We start from the raw sequence: 27,736 nt of genomic DNA, 5'->3' as shown, positions 1-27,736 counted from the left end.
CATGACAGCGTATTTGTAACTGCAGGGATGTGTCCTGATCAGCTGTGCAGACTGCCTCTGTTCACGTGTCATTTTGTCTTTCTAACTCTTTGGCTATTATAATAAGGACAATGACCGACCTCGATCCAATGTGGGTTTTCTGTTGTTTTTTTTTAAAGTTTTTTACTGATGTAACAATGTTAAATGTACTGATTATGTATTTGGTTTTAAGACTTTCATTTTTTATTTAGTACATTTCTTTCCATTCTCTCCTATTATCAAGCCCGTAACTTTCACCTTTTAATTAGTAACTTTCTAATAGAACAACAGTTTGAGACTGCTAATATTCTGTTTCTTCATCATACTTTGCTATTATTTTTATATTAATTGATTGTTACCTATGATTATTATTACATGGTATTTACCAAAAAAAGAAGATGCCCCAAGCCAGGTCTGTATGCCCCTGCCTGACACTACCTCCTCCAGAGCCACTGCCTGGTCTGTGAGCTCAGGTGAGTCATCTTCCCTCTTTAAGCACCAGCTCCTTTATCTGTAAAGCAGAGGTGAAGATGAAAATAACAACCACCCCCCAGGGTTATGCAAGAAAAAATCACCTAGCACTGTACATGCACACCCCCTTCTCCACCACCATCATCTCTCAATGGACCAACCTCCTCAGGTTTCGATCCTTGCACTCAAGAGCACGAGGCCCCAGCAGAATGCAATATGTGCACAATCAATGTTTTAATCATTTAGGAGCCCGAACACCACCCTGGCCAAGCACAGAACTGGGATCAGAGTCACTAAGACTGCTTGCAGGGTCACCGTCCCAGAGTGGCCAGCCGGTGACTTCTTCATCCAGAGGAAGCGGAGACTCTTCATGTCTTTCAGACCATGTGATCTTCCTAGGACACCAGACTCAAACTCAGAAACTTCTGGGGGCAGGTGCTTGGTTCTTTGCTCCAGGGGGCTCTGGCTTAGGACCCTTGAAAAGGTAGTGGCAAGAGGTGATCCAGGGGCTATTGTTCCAAGGAGATGGCACAGGAGCTGGTAGAGGGCCAGGCAGTGCCTGTTACAGGGTGGCTGGAGGAAGGGCAGAGAGACCCAGGGATGAGTGAGCCTAGAGGTTACCAGCTAACCAGCCTCAACTCGATGGTTTCTCCGTCCTTGGGTCTGTAGTCAGCAATACCTGCAGAAACAGAATGAGTGAGGAGGGTTAGAGGGCCTGAGATGCTCCCTGCCCCCAGAGGGCAATATCTGTAAGGTCCACCAGGGGTGTAGGAAGCTGGGTGCTGACCACAGTTTGGAGACTGAACTCAGCTGTAACCTCGGGTCACCGCATCCCTCATGCTCACTTTATAGTCTGGGGGTGAGGGGAAGGACAGAGAGTAGAGGGAAGGGACAGCATGGTGGCTACCAGACACAGGTGAAAGGGCAACATGTGACTGGCAAGTCACTATCTTCAGAGTATCTGAAAGGTTGTCAGGAAGAGGAACTTGTTGGATATGGTCCTGAAGAACGATCAGAACCATGGGTGACTCTCCCAAGAGCCAGCCTTCTACTCACTAGACAGAGCCCAAGCCCTAGTGTCTACATGGCCCAAGCCCCGGCTCAGCAACTCAGTAGAGATGTTGTGAGTCCCAGCTTTCTCATTTGTGAGATGAGGATCAAAATAATATCAATGACCTGTGGGATTGTTGGAAGGATCCTCTGAGGGAATCTATGTGTCAGGGATGCTTGCTTTCAATGGTGGGAACTCCATTACGCTTAACTCCTAGCCACTCTTCAACCACCAAGAACAGACTCCCATTAGCCTTTGGGCTGGCCTTTGGGCCTTGCTTCAAGTGCCTAGCACTGCCTAGACCCCCTGCCCTGCCCTACTCCACTTCCGTCATTTCCCAGCCTGGCCCCAGAGAAAACGAAAGGGTGACTTCTGCAACTGGTTAATTTGAGAAGAATAAACTAAGTGTGTGTAGCCTGGACCCTTGCTTCTTTCCTCTGAAAGCAGGCTTTCTGCTGGGCTGGGATGGCAGTGGTGGTGGTTGGGTCCATTTGGCTTTCACCCTAAAGTCCATCCTTCAGTCTGGCCTCTATCAGTAATAAAGACCATCATTGGGGACTGTCACCTGCCACTCCTTGGTTTTCCTTTGCAATTTATTTAGAATCAGGCAAGGAAAAGAATGCTTTTCATTGGGCTCCCTCAGAAAATCCCATCTTCTATAATGCACCTGGCTGACATATTATAAATGTCCAATAAAAATTCCAGGAAGATTGTTGTAAAAAGATTTTAAGTTACAAGAGTAGGGTAGGAAGAACCTTAAGAGTCTGGCCCCAGTAATGACTGGCTCACGGGATGTTCATCAGAACTTAGGGCTTTTGTTTGGGGCCATTGAGTAGGTACCAATTCATAGCAACTCATAGCACAACAAAACCAAAACACTGCCTGGTCCTGTTGTTGTTAAGTACTGAGGAGTCGGTTCCAACTCATAGTGACCTGCACAGGGTTTCCAAGGCGGTAAATCCTTACTGGAGCAGAAAGTCTCATCTTTCTCCCACGGGAAGGCTGGTAGTGTCAAACTGCCAACCTTGAGGTTAGCTACCAGAGCTCCTTGCCTGATCCTGTGCCAACTTCATAACCATTGCTATGTCTGAGTCCATCACTGCTGTCACTGTGCCAGTCTATCTCATTGGGGGTCTTCCTCTTTTTCACTGACCCTCCATTTAACCAACCATGATGTCCTTCTCCAGGGACTGGTTCCACCAATGTGTCTGAGAGATGAAGTCTGGCCATCCTGGTTTTGAAGGAGCATGCTGGTTGTATTTCTTCCAACACAGATTTATTTGCTCTTTTTGGCACACCATGGTACTTTTAATATTCTTCTCCCAACACCATAACTCAAATGCATCAATTCTTCTACTGTCTTCCTTGTTCATTGTCCCACTTTCACATGCATATGAGGCTACTGAAAATACCATGGCTTGGGTCAGGCACACCTTAGTCCCCAAACTGTTATCTTTGCTCTTGGACACTTTAAAGAGGTCTTGTGAAGCAGATTTGCCTAATGCAATATGTCCTTTGATTTCCTGACTGCTACTTCCTTGAATGTTGATGGTTGATCCAAGTAAAATGAAGTTTTTGACAACTTCAATCTTTTCTCCATTTATCTTGATGCTACTTATTGGTCCATTATTGAGGATTTTTGTTTTCTTTACAATGAGGTGCAACCCAATGTAAATTTATTAATGAAGATCAAAGTCTCTGTGCTCTTTGTGGTATTCTCTGCTTTCAGCCAAGGTCCATCTAATGTCAGCAATGATATTCCTCATTCCATGTCTTCTTCTGAATCTGGCTTGAACCTCTGGAAGTTCCCTGTCAATGCACTGCTGCAGCCATTTTTGAATTATCTCTAGCAAAATTTTACTTGCATTAGATATTAATGATATTGCCCAATGATTTCCACATTCTGTTTGGTCACCTCTCTTAGGAATGGGCACAAATATGGATCTCTTCCAATCAGTTGATCAGATAACTGACTTCCAAATTTCTTGGCATAGATGCATGAGTGCCTCCAGTACTGCCTCAGTTTGTTGAAAGATTTCTATTTGTAGTCCATCAATTCCCAGAGCCTTGTTCTTTGCCAGTGCCTTCAGTGCACCTTGGACTTCTTCTTCAGGATCATTGGCTGTGGATCATATGCTACCTACCTTCTTTTGGGTACAGTGACTCAATGTATTCCTTCCATCTTCTTTTGAGGATTTCTGTTCATTCAATATTTTGCCCATAGAATCCTTCAATAATGCAAGTGAAAGCTTTAATTTTTTTTTTTTTTTCAGTTCTTTCAGCTTGAGAAATGCTGAGCATGTTCTTTCCTTTTGGTTTCCTAACTCCAAGTCTTTGCACATTTCATTATAGTATTTTAATTTGTCATCTCAAGATGCCCTTTAAAATTTTCTGTTCAGCTCTTTTTACATCCTTATTTCCTCCATTTGCTTTAGATTCTCTATGCTGGAGAGCAAGTTTCAGAGTCTCTTCTGACATCCATTTTGGTCTTTTCCTTCTTTCTTGTATTCATAATGATTTTTTCATTCCTTCTTGTATGATGTTCTTGATGTCATCCCACAACTCTTCTGGTCTTCAGTCATTAGTGTCTAATTTACCAAATCTGTTCTTAATATTATCCTATCACAGACAGTGTTGTACTTCAAGACAGATCTTGAAAAGTTCTTTTTGATGAATAAGATACCATTCTGCTTCAATTTGTCATTTCCAACATAGTAAACCATGTGGCTGTCAGATTCAGAATGACCAACACCAGTCCATTTCAGCTCACTAATGCCTAGAACATTGATGTTTATATGTTCCATTTCATTTTTGACAGCTTCCAATATTCCCAGATACACACTTTGTATATTCCATGTTTCAATTATTAATGGATGTTTACAGCTGTTTCTCCTCATTTTGAATTTTGCCCCATCATCAAATGAAGATCCCAAGAACTTTATTCCATTCACATCATCACAGTCAACTCTACTTTGAGGAGGCAGCTGTTCCCCAGTCGCATTTTGAGTGCCTTTCAACCTGACGGTTTCATCTTCCAGCATTATATCTGACAATATTCTGGTGTTCTTTATCATATTTTAATATTCTAGTGCTACCTGACAGTATTCCACTGTTATTCATAAGGTCTTCAGTGGTTAAATATTCAGAAGTAGTTTGTCTCTCCTTCCTCCTAGTCTGTCTTTGTCTGGAAGCTCAGTGAAACGTGTCCACCATGGGCAACCCTGCTGGCATTTAAAATACTAGTGGCGTAGTTTCCAGAATCACAGCAACACGCACATTACCACAGTGCGACAAACTGACAGATGAGTGGTGAGCTTGAGGCAGGAGAGTTAAAACCTGAAACACCCTAAAGGCCCACCAGTTGATCCAGCTGTGGCCCATCCATCCCAACCCCTCTGTGCAACAGCCCAATTCCAGGCGCAGGTCCTGACTGGTCTAAACCAGTCGTGGGAATCCCAACACTGTAGCCAGAACCTGGGTGATCTCCTAGGAACAGAATGAGTTAAAGAATGGCCATGTGTCCCTTGAAATATTAGAGTTGGCTGAGGGATTCAGGGACCAGGAGTCTTAGACATAAAAGAGAAGAGTCACAGGAAGATAAGGTCTCTTTAAGGGTGAAGTCAACAAAAAGGACAGAGCCAAAGGAGTGTGGGAAGTGAGCTTGGAGACCATGTCACATTAGCTCTGACGCTTTCTCTAACTCTGAATCTCCAGTCACATTAGCCAATGGGTATCCTCATGTTGAAGCTCAATGGCATTGTATTTCCTGTTACTTGCAACCCAATGCACCCTAATGGATGATATATTCTACATGGCGATTACAAAGAATGTTGTAAAAAGTCAAGTAAAGGCTTTCTTAGTAAAAGAAACATTCTATGATGGTTACCATGGGTGTGAAGGAAGGGAAAGTTATTCATGAGCTAAAGGGTAGACATATGTTAATATGGGTGATGGGGAAGGCAATATACAAGAAGAGGGAGGTTAGGAGAGGAAAGATGAAGGTAGTGGAAGACACAGGGTGGAACGTCAGAGCTAACATGAATAGTGGTAAATACTGTTAACTGTTGGTATATGGAAGCTACTGCAATCATCATAATGAAGCAAAGTACATGATTTGTTGAATGCAAAATGGATGGTCTACTCTGTAAACCTTAATTCACAATTAAAAGCTTAAAGAAAAAAGGCAGGGGAGGAGATCTACATTTACCAACAATGAGAGATGTCCACAATATATTTATTAACAGTGGGGAAAAAGTAAGTTGCAAAATAGTATATGAAGTTGCACTGTCCAATATGATAAACTTTATGTATTGAAAAGTTGGCAGTTCACATCCACCAGCTGTTCCTTGGAAACCCTACACAGGGTCGTTATGAGTGGGAACCAACTCAACGGCACTTAACAACAACATGTATTGCATGTAAAACATGTCATTATATTTATTACACATTAAATGATAATATTTTAGATAGAAAATACCATGAATATTCATTTCACTTTGATTTTGTGTGTGTATATGTGTATGGCTCCTAGAAACTCCAAAATTACATATGTAGTTCATATTATTTCTACTAGGCAGTATAAATACAGAGTTTGGGTCTATTTTTATGAAAAAGCACACAAACTTACATATTATAAATTATATAGAAGAAATACACCTAAAAGTTAGGAGCAATTATTTCTGGGTAAGTTACTGATTTTCTTTTTGCCTATCTGATTTTCTAGGAATTCCATAATGACTTACATAGAAATCCTAAGAATTCTGTTTGAAAAATTATACTAGCTTTGAGCATCAGTGATTTTTCAGGGAAAGCTAGGGTGAGTTTGGAAAAGCTTTGTTGCTGGGACAGGGCTGGGCTAGGGACATGTCCAGTGGTGGCAAGCCACCAAACTCACCTTGCAGCAAGGGGGTGTCAGGGACTTGGAGAAGCTGCCAGAATTCCCGCTCCCCAACCTCTTTCCCCATCACAGAGGTCAGATAGGGGCCGGACAAGGAGGCCTGAGTTCCATACCTACCAAAGTAAATAGCAAAAAAGGAGAAGAGGTGATTGTTGGTCCCATCAAAGAATGAAGTGACACTCACCCACATCAGCAAAGTCCTGCTACCACCCTCCAGGTTAGTGCTAACCCATCTCTTCCTGGGCTGTCTCACATGAGTCTGGCGTCCATCTTATCCTCCTCTCCAACCCCACTAACACTACCCATTCAGGTTTTACCTCTTGCTGACCATGACCTTGGTCTCCAGGAAGGGAAACATTATGGTTATCAACTCACAGGGGTTGCTATTGTGGGAGGTGAAAATCAGAAGCTGTTGGCATCACTCAAGATGCCAGTAGCCCATGAGACTGGGTGAGGCCAACATACAGAGAAGCTGGGACATGGGAGATAAAGGTTGCCACCTAGTGGTGGCACTGGGTTACTGGTTCTGTAAATGTCTGACTCATGTAACTGGGTTGCTCAGTCTCTCTTCTGATTCTTAAAAACCTTGTGCTCCCCACTGCCAAGAAAGCTCCCCATTGCCTAGAAGGCTCAAGTTGGATTTCTGACCCTTGTAATCAAGGAACTCTGGACTCACGTCCTACCTCCCTAAACTTCTCACTTCCATCTTTCTCTAATTCATCTGTATGCCAGGGTCAAATCAATTCCAACTCAACGGTGACCTCATGTGTTACAAAGTAAAGCTGCCCCATGTATTTTCTTGGAGTCCTGGTGTGGCACTGCCGGTTAATGCGTTGGACTGCAAGGTCGGTTTGAATCACAAGTTCGATGGTTCAAGCTCACCAATCGCTTCTAGGAAACCCTATCCAGGGTTGCTATGAGTTGGAACTGACTCAATGGTACTTTTCAACAACAACAATCTGGCAGCAGTGATTGGTTCAAGCATAACAATTGTGAGGATGGCACAGAACTGGGCAGTGTTTCATACTGTTTTGGAAGGGTGGTTCTAAGTAAGAGTCAACGCCACAGCACTTTACAGCAATAACAACATTCTTTACAAAAGCAGATGGCCAGGCCTTTCTTCCACAGAGCTGCTAGGTGAATTCTAAACACCAACCTTCAGGTTAGTAGCTGCCTGCAAACTACTTGTACCATCCAGGTTCCCCACCTGTCAAAGAGATCCTCTTAAAACTCCATGGATCATATCCTTTCTCTCTCCAAATGACTTATAAACGGTTCAGGTGTTAGAGAAAATTAAGGACTCTCAATTTTAAGAAATAGAAACCCACACAGGGTAACATAAATAAAGGGAAATTTCTAGGTTGTTCCTTAATTCTGGTGGCAGTGTGGCTGTTTAAAGCCATGTCTTCTATCTCTCTTATTCTCACTCCACAATCCAGCTAACTCTGCTGTGAATTGCTGCTGAAACACAGCCGGGCCACTGAACGTTAACTACCCATCACCACCACCAATAATGAAGTTATTTTTTACAAATTAGGATCTTTGGACATCTGAGATGTCCTCAATTTCTGAATAAAAAATGTTAAATCTGGGAGTTTCTTTTTTTCATTTGATGAATATTCACAAATGTACATCAGCAGGTTTGGGTAAGCTGCAGTGATCCGAGCCCAGCAAAGGGCATTCAGTGGATGTCACTCACTGACTATAACTGTGTTGGTGCCCAGTGCAGCAGGTTAATGGGAATGGAAGTGACTTTGTAGCAAATGAAATGTCTGGAGTGGCGGTCTGGTGGCTCCGTGGTTAAGTGCTCTGCTGCTAATCCAAAGGTCAATGGTTTGAATCCATCATCCTCTCCATGGGAGAAAGATATGGCAATCTGCTTCTGTAAGATTTCAGCCTTGGAGACTCTGTGGGACAGCTCTACTGACCTATAGGGTCAAGATGAGTTAGAATCAACTGAACAGCAGTGAGTTTGAATTTCTGGACAAGTTCAGGCTTTTCAATGGTTCAGAGGGAAGTAGTAAATTGAGTTCGCACATTGTACAAGGTGGTGTGTGCCTGAAACTCAGCAGACAGTATTGATTGTAATTTTATTCGTTTTATAGTTTACTTTATACTAAATTTGCAAAGTTGTTTAGGATGTGTAGCTGTCTATGAGCTAAAAAGAGACAGGGATTTATGCTAGGTAATATAGTAGTATATGTCTAAGTCATACAGACAGTCCTGGTGTGGCACTGTAGGATCAGCTCTGGACTACTAACCACATAGTTGGTGGTTCTAACACACCAGCCGCTCCTTGGAAACCCTATACGGGGTTGAACTGATTCAACAGCACTTAACAAGTCATACAGAAACAACACTGGGGTCTGGCATAATTTTTGCCTTTTTTTTTTTTTTTAAAGGAACCGAGGAGCGATGAGACAGAGCATATTTTAAACACTTGTGTTACTGTTGTTAACGGCTCTTGAATTGGCCTTTATTAATGGCAACCCCAAGGAGCTCTGGTAGCATAGTGGTTACAAAACGGGCTGCGAACCTTAAGGTCAGCAGTTCGAAATTACCAGCTGTTCTAAGGGAGAAAGATGAGGCTTTCTGCTCCTGTAAAGATTTATAGCCTTGGAAACCCTGTACAGGGTTGCTATGAATCGAAACCGACTCCACAGGCACATAACAACAACAACAATGGCAACCCCTGGTATGGCGCTGTAGGATAAAGTACTGGACTGCAAGTTTGGTTTGAACCACAAAGTCAGAAGTTCAAACTTACCATCTGCTCCTTGGAACTATGAGTTGGAACTGACTCAACAGCACTTAATAACAACAATGGCGACCCATGCACAAGGGGATCAGATTGGTGTGACCCCTACGGATTTCATTTCACAAGAAAGTCACCAGGCCTTTCTTGCTAGTCTTAGTCTGGAAGCCTTGCTGAAACCTACTCAGCATCATAAAGAAATTGCCATCAATTCAATTCATACTTATAGAGACCCTCTAGGACAAAGTAGAACTGCACCACAGGGTTTTCGAGGCTGTAATCTTTATGGAAATAGATTGTCACATCTTTCTCCTGTGGAACAGCTGATGGTTGCAAATTACTGACCTTCTGGTTAGCAGCTGAGTGCTTAACTACCATGTCACCAGGGCTCATTCTCGGCATCACAGCAACACGAAAGCCTTCACTGACAGACATGAGGCACACTGGTCCAAGATCAAACCCGAGTCTCCCGCAGGGAAGGCGAGACTTTTACCACTGAGCCATCACTACTCTGAATTTTTGTCAAGGGGGAGGAGTCTTTGCATCTCTGCAATCTGAGGTACCCTTAATCAGATGTCCCCAAGGTGCCAGCTGTGCGTCCTCCCTGACCGCAGAAGGTTGCTCTCTGGGGACTTAGGTTGGGAACAGAAATTGGGGTCCTCTTAAACTGAGTCACATCATTCCAGGGGAGAAGCGTGGAGTCTGGGGAAAAATGCACAGCTTCCCTATTCGTGACATGAGAGTTACACCTGCTTTATTTCTGGATGACTTGTATATGTGTATAATATGTATAATATGCATGGTTGGGTACTGTGCAAAAACATCCATGTATGAGTGCCATGTGTCTGGGCATGTGTGTAACAGTGGGTGTGTACATGCACAAGTGGATATGCATGCGTTCATGAATGTGTACAGTACATGTGTATAATAAATATACATATGGTGTTGTTGCTGTTAGGTACCATCAAGTTGGTTCTGACTCAGCGAAACTATGGACAACAGAATGAAACACTGCTGGGCCCTGTACCAATGTCATAATGCTGTTACATTTAAGCCTATTGCTGCTGTCATTGTGCCAATCCATCTTGTTGGGGGTCTTCCTCTTGATTGTTAACCCTCCACTTTCCCAAGTAGGATGTTCTTCTCCAGGGACTGGTTGATCCTGATAACATTTCTGAAGTATGAGAGACCAAGTCTCACCATCTTTGCATCTAAGTAACATTCTGGCTATACTTCTTCTAAGACAGATTTGTTGGTTCTTCTGGCAGACCATGGTACTTTCACTATTCTTCTTTAACACCATAACGCAAATGTATCTATTCTATGATCTTCTATATATGTATATACACATATATATGTATGTACGTATGTATGTATGTATGTATGCATGTACATGTATTATTGTGGGGAAATGTGAGTATGTGTGTATCACACATGGATATGTGTGTATGTGTGTGCATATGCATAAACATACATGGGTGTGTGTACAGGTGGATGCACATACACACGTTCATGTATATTTATGCATTGGGCTGCTAACCACAAGGTCAGCAGTTGTAATCCACCAAGTGCTCCATAGGAGAAAGAGGAGCTTTCTGCTGCTGTAAATTGCTATGAGTGGATGAATGGAGATGACTATTATGACATGTGCATCATGGATGTGTGGATATACAGAGATGAGTAGTATGACTTAGGTTTCATGGATGTGTGGACGTGTGGAGGTCTGGAGATGAGTATTATGACTTGTGTATTATGAAGCTATGGATGTGTGGGTCAGTGGAAAAGGACAGGGCCTGCTATGGAACAGTGCTCCAGGACTGCTTATCCTCATGCTCATAAAATCTCGGTATCACAAGGAAGTTTAAGTCTATTGTCCAAGCTCCACATTTTACAAGGGCTTGAGCAGTATAATTACTAACAGGGATTGGACTAAGCTTATTTGATAATGAAAATCTTATTATCATAAAAGCTAACGTGCACTAAGAGCCTACTATGTGCTGAACTCGGCACATATGTAATTCCTGAACCACTTCCTCTACATCACTAACTCCTTGACTTTTACAGACCCATACTTATCCATATCCATACATACATGCATGTCCACACTTATCCATATATGTATAGCCTAGGGATAGATTACCCAATAAGGAAAGTAAACACAGACTTACTTAGTATGGTACAATAGATCACTTTTACATGGTCTTTCTAGACATGGTCTTATAACTCCCATATAATTGGATGGGACTGTGAAATGAGATACGTGTGGGCCACCAAGGAGATTGGATAGCTTGCTAATAATGTAAATAAGGTGCACAGCACCTTGTGGGCATAGGACCCTGCAAATAATGTATATGGCACTCTATAGGGGTTGTTGTTGTTAAGTGCTGTTGAGTCAATTCCGTCCCATAAAGGCCCTGTATAGGGTTTCCAAAGAGCAGCTGGTGAGCTTGAACCACTGACCTTGCAGTTCCAATGACTTTGCAGTCTGACGCATTAGCCCACAGTGCCACACCAGGACTCCCCAATAGGGGTGGGACCATATAAATAAGGTATATGGCTTCGTGCTAGGCTTAATATGAGGCATTCTGGAGGCAGGCAGAGGAGACCTCACAACCATCAAGAAAGAAGAACCAAAAGTGGAACACATCCTTTAGACCTAGAGTCCCTGCGCTAGGAGCCTCCAGAGAGAGAAGGATGTAACACCAAAGATGATGCCAAGTGGTGGCAAAGAAATGGCAACAAGACCAAGAGAATGGCCGGAGATGGTGGGGTGGGGTGGGTGTGTGCATCCACAGAAGGAAAGAGCTGAGTACCTTCTGGCAGAAAGTTTCCTGGCAGAGTAGGGTACCTCTAGATACTTCCTGGCAGAGCTAAAGAGCTTTGTAACACTTGCCTGAGCAGGGCAGTGGCCAAGCAGAGGGAGCCAAGGGCCAGAAGGCGGCCTGCCAGTGGACATGTCTGAACTGTATCCTGAATTGTTTTTTATTCTGAATTGTAACCTTCTTATTAAATGATGGGGTTGATTATGAGGTTTATTACTTCCCTGATAAACCCCACAATTGTGAGTATGGTCTGTGAATTCTATGCGATGACTTATCTCCCCCAGCAGAGAAGTGTCATGAGATGATGGTCGGTGTCAAAAGTGGTAAAAAGTTGGGCAAGAGGAGGCATGTCTGACCTTCGCCTCACAGGAGTCAGCCTTGGGCTGTTGATCTTGTCTCTCCTCTACTGTTGCAAAGTTACAGCAGGTCAGATGTCTACAGCAGGCCATTTTTATACTTATATATCTGTACATACTGTATATCTATAGTGATCAATTTCACATGGGTTTCATTCACACACATATATGCTTATATACATGTATATATCACCACATATCCACACACATATGTATATACATAAATATGTATATACACATACATCCTGGACTCCTACATATGTCCTATGAGGAAAACACAATTAGTGCCCCTGAGTTACATACAGTTAAATAACTTGTCTGGGTCCTGAATTGTAAATCAGCACAGCTGAGATCCAATGTAAGAGCTGGCTTTCCCGAGCCTGCTCTCCAGCACAGTGTTGACCCAGTTTCACCTGCAACCTGCGGGTGTGTCAGGAATGGAGAACCTGGACCTGTTCTTCTCCAGAAGGAAACTTCTCCCTTCCCTGGCCCTCCTAGAACTTTCTTTCTTCGTAGTGAGGGATGGGGGTGGAGGATCTTACGTGAATCCTCCTAGCTCCTGGGCCTTCTTCAGGACATCCTCCAAGGAGGACCCAGCAGGGACAGGGATGGAGTTGTGGTACGGCGGCAACACACTGGAGACCATCAACATGACCCTGATGACCTCTGGGGCTTGGGTGTCTGAAGGGGTCTCAAAAGCTGGTTCTAGTATGGCTGTGCCAGGGAGAGAGAAAGAGGTAACTGGTGTGAGGCTGGTCACTGGAGGTTAGTCTTCCTTTCTTCCCTCAAAGACACAGTGCCAAATAGGATCTTCTCATGTTGCCATCTCACCTACCACCACCCCTACACAGCCCAAACCTGGCTGCCATCTTAACCTTCTCTGTCCCTTAGCCCCTACATCCCAGCCCACGAAGTTTCAGCCCCTCACGGGTTTCTCTACTTTCAGTAACCCCTTCTATCTATCTGCCTCATAGCCTCTCCGAGGGTTCTTTCTAGAACGTGTTCGTTGCTATCACTCCCCTGTTGCTTTGGAAGGTCCTCCTCCTTTTCATTCATTCTCCGAGTTCTCTCTCTTTAGCAGGACCCTTCCCCACAAACTCTAGTCTTATACACCCCTGTGTCTTTGTTCTTGCTGTTTCCTCTCTGCTCAGCCTTTCCTTCTTCCTTCTCCACTGAAAAATCCCACTCATCTCCTCAAATCCCCCTCCCAGATGAAGCCCTGGTTCCTGCTGCTGGTTGGGGCTCATCATGTATCAGAGCAAACGAGTCTCCCTATTACAGATTGAATTGTATCCCCCCAAAAGAAATGTGCATGTCCTAAGTCTTATACCTGTAAGTATGACTATATTTAAATACAGCTTTCCTTTGGTATGTGAATGAGGTCATACAGGAGCAGACTGGGTCCTAAACCTAATCACTTCTGAATGGCGTCTTTAAAAATGAACAGAGTAGACACAGATAGACACATGGGAGAGACAGATGCCAAGGAACAGCAAGGAATTGTCAAGGCTACCAACAAGGAAGGATCATCCCCTAAAGCCGATATCCTGATTTGAACTCTGGACTCCAAAATTGTGAGACAATAAATTCCTTTTCTTTAGTCATCCACTTGTAGTGCCTGTGTTACAACAAGACTTGGGAACTGAGATATTTCCCAGTCTTTCCTTCCTTTCTTCCCTTCATTCATCCACTCAAACACTTCTGAGCTGTATACCACATAAGGGGCTAAAGATTCATGGTTTCAGCCCACTCTAAGCTCTCTGTTTCCCTCCTCTACACTGTTAGCTTCTAAAAGCAGTAGCCACATCTTAGCTGACAGTGCATCCTTGCACACCCACAAATGCCTGTTGACTTGGCAAATCTGGACTTAAAAACCTCTCCTCAGTGAGATGGTCAATTTCAATAGCTGCTCAGCAGGCTGAAAGGAGCTGGGTTTTTCTACTACCTCTTGGTGCCAGGCAGTCTGGGGAGATGAGATCCACATAGCTCTTGTGGTTCAGGGCAGGCAGCAGTTGGGAAATCATGAGAGCATTCTGGAAGGCCTCATTCTGCAAGCTGGTCAGCAAGGCAGTCCTCGCCTTGTAGCACACAGACCTCAGCTCCACCCCAGGCATAGAAGAAGTCATCAGCAACTGTCACAGAGTGAGGAAGAGAGGGAGAGGGCTAGTCAGACAGCAGTGAGGAACAGGGTCTTCCAGCTCCTGATCAGCCCACTCCCTACCAACTCCCACAGGGCTCCAGGGCTTCTTTCTCACCTGCAGAGCCAGTGGAGTGCTGTAGACACTCCCAAAGTGGCCCTCAGGTGTCTGGGACCTCAGGATCTTCTCCTGCACTGTTCCGATGGCCAGGATGATCCGTTCTCTCTGATCAGGGTTGAGGTTGGAGCGTTTCAGACAGGTGAAGGCCAAGCCTGCCATGGCTGCTGTGTCTGCAGGGACAGGACATGTGATCAGCCAGAAGCTAAGTGTGGCCAGGAAAGGCAGGGCCTTTGGGGTACTGGGGAGTTTGGAGAAGGGAGGCAGCCTGGTCAGATGAGTATTTGAGAAATCTTCTACCAGCTAGGGTGGCCATCTCTGTCCAGGATTTTCCAATTTGGGCATTAATTGTCCTGTGTTCGGAAAACACCTTGATTCTGGGTAAACTGGGATGGTTGGTCATCCTACCATTGACTACTGCCTGGGGTTAAGACGTTAGGAAATTGGCTGCAGGAATGAGGCTCAAGAGGACTTTATCCCAGGGCTTTGAACAGGTTCAAACGTCTTCAGTTAGGGCCAATGCAGCAAAACTGGAACAGATTTGAATTCTTAAAATTTGGTTGAAGTAGAACAAAAACCGGAATGGGAAAAATTACAAGTTGGAGCCTTAGGATGAGAGACTTGGAAGACATTTAGTGAGCCCTTTCAGTGGCCTGATGCAGAAGATTGGATTCTTGCCAGAATGACCGAGAGTAACACACACACACTCAAAGCAGCATGGTCGACCACCATCTTTGAGCAGGGCACCACTGTTTCTGACTCTGTCATTCAAGAAATCTAGTTGCTATGCAACATACATGCTGCCCTTGTTTTCTAAGAGGGAGATGAAGTTTCTGGCAAGAGTGTTGACCTATCATTTTTCCTGTTTTGGTTATGGTGCTGGTTCACCCATATTTTACAAATCTGGGTCATTCTGTTTGGGATTCATCAGCCACAACTGAACTGGGAAGAACTGGTTTGAAGCCCTGTTTTATACTATACCACTAGTTCTCAAACCTGACTTTGTAATCACCACTGATCTCACCCCTAGCTGGTCTGATGGAACTAGCCCAGAGTGCTGCCTGGGCACTGGGGTTTTAAAAGCCCTCCAGTGAATTTTAAGGACCGCGGGTGGCATCGTGGGTTAAATACTAGGCTACTAATTAAAAGGTTGGCAGTTTGACCCCACCAGCGAGTCCATGGGAGAAAGATGAAGCAGTCTGCTTCAGGAAAGATTTTCAGCCTTGGAAACCCTACAGAGCAGTTCCACTTTGTCCTCGAGGGATGTTATGAATCAGAATCAACTCAATGGCAGTGGGTGAGATGAAGAACAAGTCCCTAATTGCAGAGACCTTGGTACCTTTTTCTCTGGGCACCCATCTGTTCCCAACCTACTGTCTTCCCCCCACCCTATGTGAGGTCCACTCTCACTCACAGAATGCCATCCCTAGGAGATCCCTTGAAAGACAATGACAAGTTACAGAAGCAAATGTCCAAGGTCACACATAAGGAAGCAGATGCAAAATCCAGGCCTCAGGCTTCCCATGAGATCACAGTTATGTTTCTAGAACTTTCTCCATGCCAAACACTGTGCTAAGCCCTTTACTGATCTTATTGTTGTTAGTTATTATCGGGTCGGCCCCAGACTCATGTTGACCCCATGCACAAGAGAGCACAAGCTGCCCAGTCCTGTGTTCTCCCCAAAATGGGATGCATACGGTTTTCATTGGCTGATTTTCAGAAGGAGATAACTTGTCCTTTCTTGCTAGTCTCTGTTAGTCTGGAAGCCCTGCTGAACCCCTTTCAGCATCCTAACAACATACAAGCCTCCACCGACAGATAGGCTGGGCTGCACATCTAGGAAATGAACCTGTGGAATCCTGGTGTGGCGCTATGGGTTAATGTGCCAGACTGTAAAGCCGTTTGAACTGCAAGGTCGGTGGTTCAAGCTCACCAGCTGCTCCTCAGAAATCCTATACAGGGTCGCTATGGGTTGGAACCGACTCAACGGCACTTAACAACAACAACAACGTCAACCTTTACTTCTAAGACCTCCTTTAACAAGATGCTGCTAGGCAATTATGTTATGGAAGGAGAAACTGAGTCAGAAAGGCCCCCTGACTTGCCCAGTGTCCTACAATTTAAGATGACCTGGCTTGGCTCTCACGTTGACTCTCAGCCACTGCATCAAAACCTAGCTTGGGATGGGCCATCTTGCTACTTGATGAGGAGAGTTCCCAAGGAAAAGTGAGTAAGCAGACCTAAGGCTGAGGAGTGCTTGCCTGGCCCTAGTGTCGTCCACTTACCCACAGAGAGGTGGCCCTGGTGCACAGGTCTGTCGTGCTCCACGGCATGAAGGAGCTTGCCCACTACGCTCTCATGGACCCGCTTCTGGTGGACACACAGGGCCAGTATGGCCAGGCCATACTGGTAGTAGCTGGTGTGAGGGTGGCCTTTGTGATCATGCCCTGGGAGGGAGAAAATCACAGGACAGGGTGCCACACTGGGCCTTTCTTCTTCCCACAGCTCCCCACCTGCCGCAGACCTCCACTGCCTGCCCTTCCCCAAACCCTCATTTGGCAGCCTTTGTGTCTTCACTCCCTCAGCCCACATTCATGAGATCTCACCATGTTCAGGGTTGGGCCAGTGAGGAGAGGACAGGAAAGGCACTGAGCAGATGTAGGTGTGTGACAATTCACGCTCACGAGAGCACAATTACAATGACATTGGGACTCTGGGCCACAGGACCCATGGCAAAGAGATGTGATGAGCCAGGGAGTTAGAACAGGATTCTGTGTGGAAGTGGCACTCGGGAGGGGAAGGGAGAGCTGAAGAGGGAGCAATAGTGGACAAGCAGGGAGGGAAGAAGCCACTGCAGGCAGAAGGAATGCTCAGGAAGTGCCTGTGGAAGAAGGAGCCAGGTTTGTAGCTGAGAGAAGGCTGACAGGATGGAAGCCCATGGAAGGGGAAAGGCAGGAGAATGGTAAGCTGAGCTTGAAGGGAAGATAAAGGCTTGCAAGTCAGAAAAAGAGCTATAAGGAACCCATGTGGGACGTAAGTGGTGGCTAACAAGAACAGATTTATATTTTAAATGTTCTTCTATTATGCAGAAAGGCCATGAAGGAAGTAGACAGGCAAGTAAACAGGTTGTGTAGTTTTTGCAGAAGCTGGGCAAAGGCAGGTCTATGTTGGTGGCTAAGCAGCCAAGAATGTATATAGGGAGTACAGGAAAAGATGGATCAAGGCTCTGGAACCAGAAAGAAAATGCGGGAAAGGGCCTGGAGAGAATACCCCAAGTTCTGACATGTTTGGTTTAAGATGCTTGTGGGGTCTCCATGTGGAGCTAGCTGACCCCTAGACACTGGATGTCTGAAGCCAAGCACAGGGTAGATTCTTCCTCAGAGATTATCACTTGATGAGCCCTGCCAGCTGCTCCCTGGCCCCTCACCAATGGCTCTCTTCTCATCCTCCAGGAATCTCTTGAGCTGGGAGACTAGCCTGTCCCCCTTATGGCCCCCAACGAACTCGCAGTTGGCTTTGAGAGCAAGCAGGTAGAGGGCCAGCTGACCCATGGAAGGTTTGGCCTGGGAGTCATCATTATCACCACCACTGGAAGCAGACCTAAAATGAGGCCAGTTAACAACACCACCATGAGAAGGAGCCAATATCTCAAAGTGGAAAACTTCATTGCTAGAACCATTAAAGTAGATGTAGTTAGCTATGTAAATGGTAAGGTCTAAATAAATATTTCATAAAATTAAAGCTTTAGGGACAAACCCTGAGGCCTCTCCCAACCAATGAGCTGAGTCCACCCCACTATTTTTGGTCCTGGGTCATGTAAAGGCTCTCCCTTTTCTCTCTTCTCCCTGCCCCAAGCACTGCCAGATTCCTTCACTAATGCCAAGAATAAGCCTCTCTCACATGCCCTGGGAAGGGAACACAGAGTCAACTGATGCTTCTGGGTTCAGTATAAAAGATTACAGTCATGGATTAATAATGTCTGTCCAGGCACAGGAGGGCACACTAGTAGCACATGGGCCTTGAATTAACATCTCTGGTCTAGTCTAGCCAGAGAAAGGCCCAGAAGAGACATAATGCCTAAGCAAACAATAGGCCTGGTCCAGAATCAGATCTCCTGTCACTTAGGAAGTAACAAAATACACGAAGGAAGGGGAAGAGAGGGCATGGTGGTACCCCAGGAGACTCTGCTGGTAATGGAGCTTGAGGCTGTGCAGGTAGAGGGCTTCCTTTGTCTCGGCCTGCAGACTGGAGAGGCGAAGACCCACATAGATGCTGGGATTCAGCTGCTCCAGGGAAAGTTGGTCCATCCAGGGCAAGAGGCGCTGGCCCAACATCTCCACTATCTTGCTGTCCACCTCTGGCATTTCTTAGGAACAAGAATGGGACAAGTGAAGTATCAGGGCCAGGCCACCACCAAAGAAATTCTTCTACCTTACTGGGGCCTTCCCCAGGAAATGAACACCCTACTTTTACCTCTATCCAGTCCTCACCCCCACCCTAACCCTCCTACACACACATTTTCATGGGGAAATATTGTATTACCTAATCATTCTGAAAGGCGGTGGGAAAGGGGGAGGGATGGGACAGGTATCCCAAATGAGCGTTGAGCAGAAGTGGAAGAGAGGTAGCACCACCTTCCACTGACTGTTGCCAGGCAACCCATTAGGAATGACAAGGAGACCTGAGGCCCAAGCTCTCTGCATGCCCCATACCACAGCTGATCTCACTCAATCCTCACAACACCCTGTCATATGGGCTACACTTTGCTCAAAAGAAGGAGCAGAAGTTTGAGTTTATGTCTTGTCTTTTGCAAGGATGGAGCCAAGCATGAACCTAACTCCAAAGCCCCCTCTCTTTGCTACTTGACTGAAGGTGTATCCCACCTGTTTATAAAAACTTTAGCCCGCACCCAAAGGCATTAGGCATCAAACTTTAAAATTCTGCAGATATCCATTTGTTACCTGGGCTACCTGGTATGCTTTCTCTGTGCAGATCTCAAAATCATACTTTTCTTGCCATTTCTGCTTATGCAAAGAAGGACCCAAGATGGTGAGGTGTGTTGTTATGAAGGTGTTTCTGTCTTTCTAATAGTTTATCTTGGTGCTTTGCAATATATTTGAAGCATGCAACCAATATACTGGAATGTGCTGAAAGCAGGGGCCTCAGGGATGTTCCCCTGAGGAAAGCACTTCAGATTTTCCAGCCCAATTTTTTTTTTTAACCCATTCACTGCTGCTAGCTCCAGATGCCCGGAGGGGAACTCCACTCTGCCATACTCCAAGTCACTTGGCAGGCCCCCTCTCTTATAAGACTAAGCCAAGAAACTGCTACACAAGGCAACTTGCTGGTCTGCAGGGCCCCTGACACAAGGAGCAGGGTTCCCGACTCACAGCCCACCACTTCAAGCCTATTTTCTCAAAAGTCATAGATGCCTATTGGTAGGACATGATTACCCACTAGTGTGGAAACCTTAAATAATTCTTAGCTATGTGGGCCCAACTCAGGGCGACCCTGTGTGTTACAGAGTAGAACTGCCCCCAGTTTTCTTGGCTGTAATCTTTTTTTTTTTTTTTTAGTAAAGTTTTATTGTGAATTATATGATAGTTTACATGAGTATATGGGAGAACATTTGTTTTACATTCATCCTATCATATATTGTTTCATTGCCATGGTTACAATCCCCTCCACACATTACCAATCAACGAAAGGGTACATTCTACAAGTCTGCTGCCCCACCCCCCACCCCCGGTTGTCAGCACACAAGCCCTGTCCCTCCCTGGGTCCCGAGTCCCCAGCAACTCCATCTCTCCACGTTATCATCTCTGCCTCCATCTTGGGGATTGCAGCTTCTCTGGGTAGGGTTCTGCTCTCCGCTCTTCTCCCTTCATGGTTCCAAGGACCTCCGCTCCTATTGGCTGTAACCTTTACAGAAGCAGATCACCACACCTTCTTCCACGGTAACTACTGAGTGGGTTCAAACTGTCAACCTTTAGTCACCAAGCTCCACCTAGGGTATAGGGATCTCCTCATCAGCAACATGTTTGGTGTTTTGGTTTTATGTGAGCCCAAGTCAGAGGAGGTGCCTTACTTTCTCATCACATAATGAGCTGGAGCTGCTGTTCTCTCCCTTTTGCTCAGGGCCTCTGTTTATCTCCAACTCTGTCCATATTTCTCTATCTCTGAGTCTGTCTCACTCTCTATATCGCGCAGACTCTCTCTTGAGTCACATGTCTCATTCTTTCTCCTTCCCTGGATGGTGCAGATAGTTAAGTGTAAGGTTGGAAATTCAAGTCCACCTAGAGGTATCTCAGTAGAAAGATAAGATGATTCATTTCCCAAAAATCAGCTGTTGGAAACCCTGTGGAGAACTGTTCTGACACACATAGAGTCACCAAGAATGGAAATGACTAGAAAGCAACTGGTTTGGTTTGGTTTTTCCTTAAACTGGTGACGGAGCCCCACCCCCACCCCACAACAGCCTCTTCTATCAGGTGAGTCAGCACCAGGGTGACAGGTGATCAGATAACATGCTGCTGATAACAGCCATTCACCCACCTGAGACCGAGCCTGGCAGGTTCCAAATTCAGGGCCTAGGAGCCCATTCTCATTCATAGCGACCCTGTAAGACAGAGTAGAACTGCCCCATGGGGTTTCCACGGCTGTCATCTTTATGGAAGGTGTCTTAGTGGTGCAGTAGGATAAATGATAGGCTACTAATCACAAAGTTAGTGGTTCAAACCTACCAGCTGCTCCTCTGAAGAAAGATGAGGCTGTCTGCTTACATAAAGACTTACACAGCCTGGGAAACCATAAAGAACAGCTCTACTCAGCCGTACACACTCGCTATGAGTCAGGATTGGCTCCATGGTATTGGGTAAGCTTTATGGAAGCAGACTGCCACAACTTTATTCCCCGGAGCAGCTGGTGGATTTGCTGCTGAGCACTTAACTACTGTGCCATCCGGACGCCTTAAGGGTAATAAATGCGACCTTGCCTAGCTTCCTCCCCTGGGACTTTAGATTCAGGAGCACAGGGAGTCAAGCTTGTATAAGGGCAAGAGTAGCAATTTTTAGTCGATGGGTGGCAGTACAGAGCTTCAAGCACAGGAAGTAGGTGCCGAGGGAGAGGCTGGGAGGTGAGGAAATGAAATGGCCCAACACTGGTGGGATGCACCCTGAGCCCCAGAAATGGGGTCTTGTGAAGGCTCACATCCAGTGAGGGTGAGGACGTACCTGGTGGGTAAGCAGGCTAGAGAGGAAGTTCTGGGTAACAGAACCCAGATCTCCTCTGGGACATGTCTAGACAGGAACCAAGGGTCTTGGGCTCAGGGGTCTGAGAGAGCCAATGTGTGAAAAATTCTCAAAATGGTCCATCTTAAGGAATAAAGGGCACATGAGATTGCTTGACCAGACATAGGTTGTTGATTAACAACACCCAGGGATATGTAAGCAAGGTGAATTGAGGTAAACGGGGGAAAAAAATCTGTTCTAGGACTAGGAACTTTAACTAAGAATACAGTCATTAAGACCATGGACACCATTCAGGCTAGATTATGGAATTGGGGGGAGGGTAAACCGGACGTTTGTGGTACATTATAAAACTTTATAGTGCCCAGTAAAAGGGAAACTGGAGGAGGGGCTTTTTAGAGACAGGGGAATAAAACTCTTGGCAGGCCAACCATGAGGCCCGACGGCTCATGTCTACTGAGTTGGGCGCTTGATTTTGCAAAATCGAATAACAAAAACCTCATTTTCACTAAAATGAGTACAGATTGTATTTCTTGAGCATTTGTCAATATTGATGTTTCTCACAAGTGGAACAGTTCCGAGAACTGAGTCTAGCAAATTCCCAATAACACTGCCCTCTGACCTCTTACTGCTTCGTTGGCACCTGAAGATGACAACCCCTAGGACACAGAGCATAGACCTATGTGAAGAATGTGAGGGCAGGTACTCAGCCTGGCGCTGGGGACCCAAAGTCCAAGCAGCTGGGCCCCCTTCCCTCTGTGCCGCGCATGGAACAGAACCCAAATGCCATTCTAGAGCCCTGCTGCCCACAGGACCTCTGTACAACCCTGCCTGGGATGTTATCCCCACTGCTTTTCTCCATATCAGCTCCCATATTGCCTGGTTCTCAGAGATTCTTCCCTAACCCTTCCTTGAACCTCTGCCTCCAAGCCTGACCAGGTTTCTCTGTGGTACTCTCCACAACCTCCCAGTGCACATGGACGTGTCCCTGATATGTCTGTCTGCTTCACTAGAATGGAAGACCCAGGAGAGCAGGGATTGGTCTTGTCTTGTTCTCTGCTCCTTCCTCAAAGGCCTGCCACTGAGAAGGCCCCCATAACTGCACGTTCAGTGAACGTACAACTGGATGTGTGAAGGACATCCGGCCTGGTGGAGAGTCAGACCTGATTCCACTCAATGGAAGGTAGTGGTCGCTGAGGTCCATCTAAGCCCAAACTGCTGGGGATACCTGGGGGGCAGAGGAACCCCTTCTCCTTCCTACCTCTAGGCCTCAGTTTCCCCAGATATATAATGAGATGGACACAGGAGTTTTCCCTCATAAAGACCTGAGAGGAAAGAGCACATGGTAAAAGGTTACTCACCACAGCGCTGGGCAAGAGCTCCCAGGCTGCCCAGCAAGAAGAGGAGGGCCCCAAGACACCCCATGGCCAGAGCAGGTGGCCAGCAGCGGACAACAGGCAGCAGGCAGAATCCTATGCTGGCCTTTCGGAGACTCTACCGACCACAGCGGGTCACTGCTCTACAAGAGGCCACTTCCTGACACTGATTAATCTTCCACGCCTGGCAGCTGCAAACTCAGCAGAGAGAAAGGGGGAAAGGTCTTTTGTAAGGGGACAGGCAGACCAAAGAACAGAGGAAGGAAGGGCAGAGCTGTCTTCCTCTGGGAGAGGGAGGAAGGAGGAGGGGGTAAGTATGGGCGGGACAGACAGCCAGACAGCCTGAGGCCAATCCTGGACAAGTGCAGAGGGCTGAGCCACTAATCTACCTGAGCCTGGGGTGAATAGAAACTTCAAGCACACTTCAGCTAGTGTGACCCAGCAGTTTCGGAGGGGGGTGAGGGGGGTGTCTCACGGAAGGGGTCTCTGGAAGCGTCCACCCCAGCACAGGACAAGGAGCGAAATACAGAGCTGGGCGGTCACATGAACACTGGAGTCAGCTGTTTTCTGGGCAACCTCGCCCCAACCCGAAGGACCGCCCACCTGCAGGGCAGGCCAGCTGGCCCAGACCAGATAATCTACTTTTTTTTTTTAACTAAAAGGAAAGCTGAGGGCCTTCGGGATGGAAAAGCAAAACAAGTTAAGGAATTCGATGTAATCTTTTGAGGCACAAAACCACGGGGCGTGGGACTGCTTGTCAGGACAAGGAAAGAAATGATTAAAATCTCTGCAAGGAGGAAGGAAACAAAGATTCTCATGCCCACAGTCCCCAGGAGACTTAATGGAGCTGAATTAGCTCTGAAGGCTGTGTGACCTAGGCCAGGTTAATTAACCTTTCTGAGTGTTATTTCTCTTATGTGACATGAGAGGAATAGACAAGATGATTCTAACTAAGCTACTTCTAATTCCTGAAGATATTATGGCCTTAAAACACCTCTAATGATGTCCAAATAAGATGTTTATTGCAATTATTTTATGGCAAATTGCCAAGGTTCATTTAAGATAATCTGTCATTGCTCTTGATTTATTCCTCTTTAAATAGACAGACGCAGATGGACATCTGCTGTACAGAAGTACTTTGTGTGAACTTTGAGATAGATTGCCCAGTGTTGGAAGGCTTTGTGTGGGGAACGAGGGTATACCTACAAGCCCTTGAGGCTCAACATTTTCAGAATCTTGTGCCCGGACCTCAGGGTGTATGTGACATGACCTCCTCTCCATCCAGTCTGCCCCCGCTGCGATGAAGGCAGGCAATCTGGACCTTCTGCAGGAGGGCAAGTTAGAGGAGGTGCTATAGTAGAAATTCCCCCTCTCACCTGGCCTTTGAGAATAACAGCTTTGTCCTGGAGGGCCACAACTGGTCCCACCCTAGTGTATGAGGGTTCCCCAGTAAAGGAGGCAGACAAGCCCTGCCTGCATGGACTCACCACCCAAGGAAGTGAACATTTTCCAATAGCAATAAAAGTAAACAGAGTGATTAGTTGGGGTCAGGGGAAGTGCAAGAGAAAATCGTTGAAATTACTTCGTTCTGGATGTCGGGGAGGAGGGTGGGAAGGGGCTTGTAGATGAGAAAATAAAAATTAACCTAGAATGAGAAAAAGTTTACCTGGCCATATAGCCTGCTGGCATACCACGTTTGGATAATGTCAGCTGTAAAGTTAACAGGAAGGCATTGATGGTTTTGTGGTAGGATGCTCTCCTATCCAGTGCATCTCATGAGCAGCACCTCCTCTCTGTCTGTGGCAGATGGCACATCGTTATGACACTGAACAGGTTTCAGTAGAGCTTCCAGACCAGCTGGTCTGCTTAGGAGAGCCAGCCACACACTCTCTGATAGGCTTATTATGAGACTGGAAGCAGTTGTGTATGAGTATGAGATTCCCAAGAGTCAAGAGCCAACTCCAAGGCAGCTAACAACAGCAACAAAGTCAACAGGAAACAAGACCCCATACAGCTGTAAAGTGACCCACCCAACCCACTGCTGGGAAGTTGATTTTGATTTATAGCGACCCTATAGGACTAGGACGGAGTGATACTGCTCCATAGGAATTCCAAGGGTGTTATCTTTATGGGATTGTTGTTGTTAAGTGGAGTCAATCCATAACGGTCCTGTATAGGGTCTCCGAGGAGCAGCTGGTGAGCTTGAACCGCCGACCTTGCAGTTTGAACTGCTTTGTAGCCTGGTGCATTAACCCACAGCGCCACTCCAGCCACATATCTCTCCTTCAGCTGGTAGATTTGAACCTCTAACCCTTTGTTTAGCAACCAAGCACTTAACCACTGTGCCTCAATGATTTTAAAATCGCCCTTACCCCCTATATGCCACCCTTAAACATCATTTTGCTAATCAGAAAACTTGAGTCATTTAACAGTGCTGTATAGACTCTTGGTGTGGTGCTGTGGGCTAATGCTCTAAACTGCAAGGCTAATGCAATCGGTGGTGCAAACTCAACAGTTGTACCTCAGAAACCCTATACAGGGTCACTATGAGTTGGAACCGACTCCGTGGCACTTAACAACATATAGATTTCTGATGCGGTGCTGTAGGATTAGCACTGGATTGTGAACCACAAGATCGGCAGTTCAAACCCACCAGTTGCTCCTTGGAAACCCTATACAGGATCGGTATGAGTCAGAACCAACAATTGTGAGGTTGGCCCAAGATTAAGCAGTGTTTCTTTCTGTTGTGCATAGGGTTGCGATGAGTAGGTATCCACTCAATGGAACCGAACAACAACAGGATTAAGGTGGAACTGAGGAGTAAGGTTTAAGGTGCTCCTAAGGCGGAGTCCTGGTGTGACACTGTGGGTTAATGTGCCAGACTGCAAAGCCATTTGAACTGCAAAGTCGGTGGTTCAAGCTCACTAGCTGCTCCTTGGAAACCCTACACAGGGTCACTATGGGTCGGAACTGACTCGGCACTTCACAACAATACAACAAAGGTGGAGTCCTGGTGTGCTGCTGTAGGAAAAGCACTGCACTGCTAACTTCAAGGTCAGTGTTGGTTTGAAACCCTATACCAGGTGAGTTGGAACTGACTGGAAGGCACATAATAACAATAATAACAATAAGGAGTAAGAATTAAGGGTGGACCAAGGACTAAAAATGGCCCCACTTTACTAGAGGGTGTGACTCAAATCACCAACCTTAGTTTTCCTTGGAGGCATGGTCTGAGTCCAAGTCTTAGGAATGCTTTGACAAAATTCACTTCTCTGAAACCCTATACAGGGTCTGGTGTGGTGCTGTGAGTTAATGCACTGGACTGCAAAGCCAGTTTGAACCTCAAGGTGGGTGGTTCAAGCTCTCCAGCCACTCCTGGAAACCCTATATAGAGTCACTAGGGGTCAGTGCTTAACAACAATCTAAACATATGCAAATTAGTTAGCAAACCTAGGTTTTTGTCTTTAGTTGTGATCCATACATGAAGGAGGATACTCAGTCTGAACTTATATTGCTCAGATATGTGTGGCGCTGTGGGCTAATGCATCAGACTGCAAAGTCATTTGAACTGCAAATTCGGTGGTTTACGCTCACCAGCTGCTCCTTGGAAACCTTATACGGGGTGGCTATGGGTTGGAATCAACTTGCTGGCACTAAACAACAAAAATAACAACAAGGATAACTTTAAAGAAGTCCTGGTATGGCGCTGTAGGATAAGCACTGGACAGAAAGTTTGGTTTAAATCCTCAAGGTTGGCAACTGCTCCCCAAAAACCCTATACAGGGTTGCTATGAGTGGTAACCAACTCACCAGCACTTAACAGCAACAATTTTAAAGAAAGATAAGAGGAATTTCAGGGAGCTCTAGTGACTCCATGTGTTAAGCATTGGGTTGTTAAACAAAAGTGTACAACAGTTAGAGTCTACCAGCTGCTCCTAGCGGGGAGAGGGGAGGGTGGAGAGAATGAAGCTCTCTGCTCCCATAAGTGTTTTTAGTCTCAGAGAGCTTAAAGAATAATTCTGCTTTCCTCCATAGGGTTCCCATGAATGGGACTAGACTCATTGGCTACAAGCTGATTAGGTGGTGTAGATGTTAAGTGCTGTTGAATCAGTTCTGACTCACAGCGACCATGTAGCAATTGGTGAGTTTGAACCACCAGCCTTGTGGTTAGCAGTCCAGTGCTTATCCTACAGTGCCACATCAGGCATTCCTAAAAAATCTTGAATAAAAAGTAATCACCGTAAACTAAAAGTTTAAAAGAAATCTTGAGATATTTGAACAAACTTTAATCTCAATAGTGATTAGACTTTATAAGTTATTTCAAGATCTTTTATAAATTTAGTAGTGCTGAATTAAGTCAACAAGTGTCTAATTTAATATTCACATGCTTTTGTTTTTCAGAGAAAGATGTATGCATTTGAATTCTGCTGCTTTAAGGAGTGTTGTTTGTTGGTTTTCATTTAAAAGATTATATTGAAAAAAGAGAAC

General features: G+C 45.6%; 1 protein-coding gene across 2 annotated transcripts; it reads right to left on the bottom strand.

The window, feature by feature from the left end:
• Positions 1–1,106: 1,106 nt before the first annotated feature.
• On the bottom strand, positions 1,107–23,297 carry TCN2 (transcobalamin II). Of its 2 annotated transcripts, none has more exons than XM_006869251.1 (9): positions 23,234–23,297; positions 18,799–18,991; positions 18,053–18,225; positions 16,911–17,072; positions 14,626–14,798; positions 14,316–14,502; positions 12,913–13,084; positions 6,435–6,550; positions 1,107–1,168 (listed from the first exon to the last, which is right to left on the bottom strand). In XM_006869251.1, exons 1-9 carry the CDS (start codon positions 23,295–23,297, stop codon positions 1,107–1,109), a joined length of 1,302 nt encoding a protein of 433 aa, XP_006869313.1. The 2 variants fall into 2 exon arrangements, with proteins under 2 accessions (XP_006869313.1, XP_006869314.1); XM_006869252.1 differs by having other exon boundaries at positions 18,134–18,225.
• Positions 23,298–27,736: the final 4,439 nt, after the last annotated feature.

This window comes from Chrysochloris asiatica, unplaced genomic scaffold (assembly GCF_000296735.1).
Source record: "Chrysochloris asiatica unplaced genomic scaffold, ChrAsi1.0 scaffold00128, whole genome shotgun sequence".
NCBI classification, from domain to species: Eukaryota; Metazoa; Chordata; class Mammalia; order Afrosoricida; family Chrysochloridae; genus Chrysochloris; species Chrysochloris asiatica.
The sequence above is the reverse complement of the archived record's forward strand: the minus strand, read 5'-3'. Positions and strand labels throughout refer to the sequence as shown.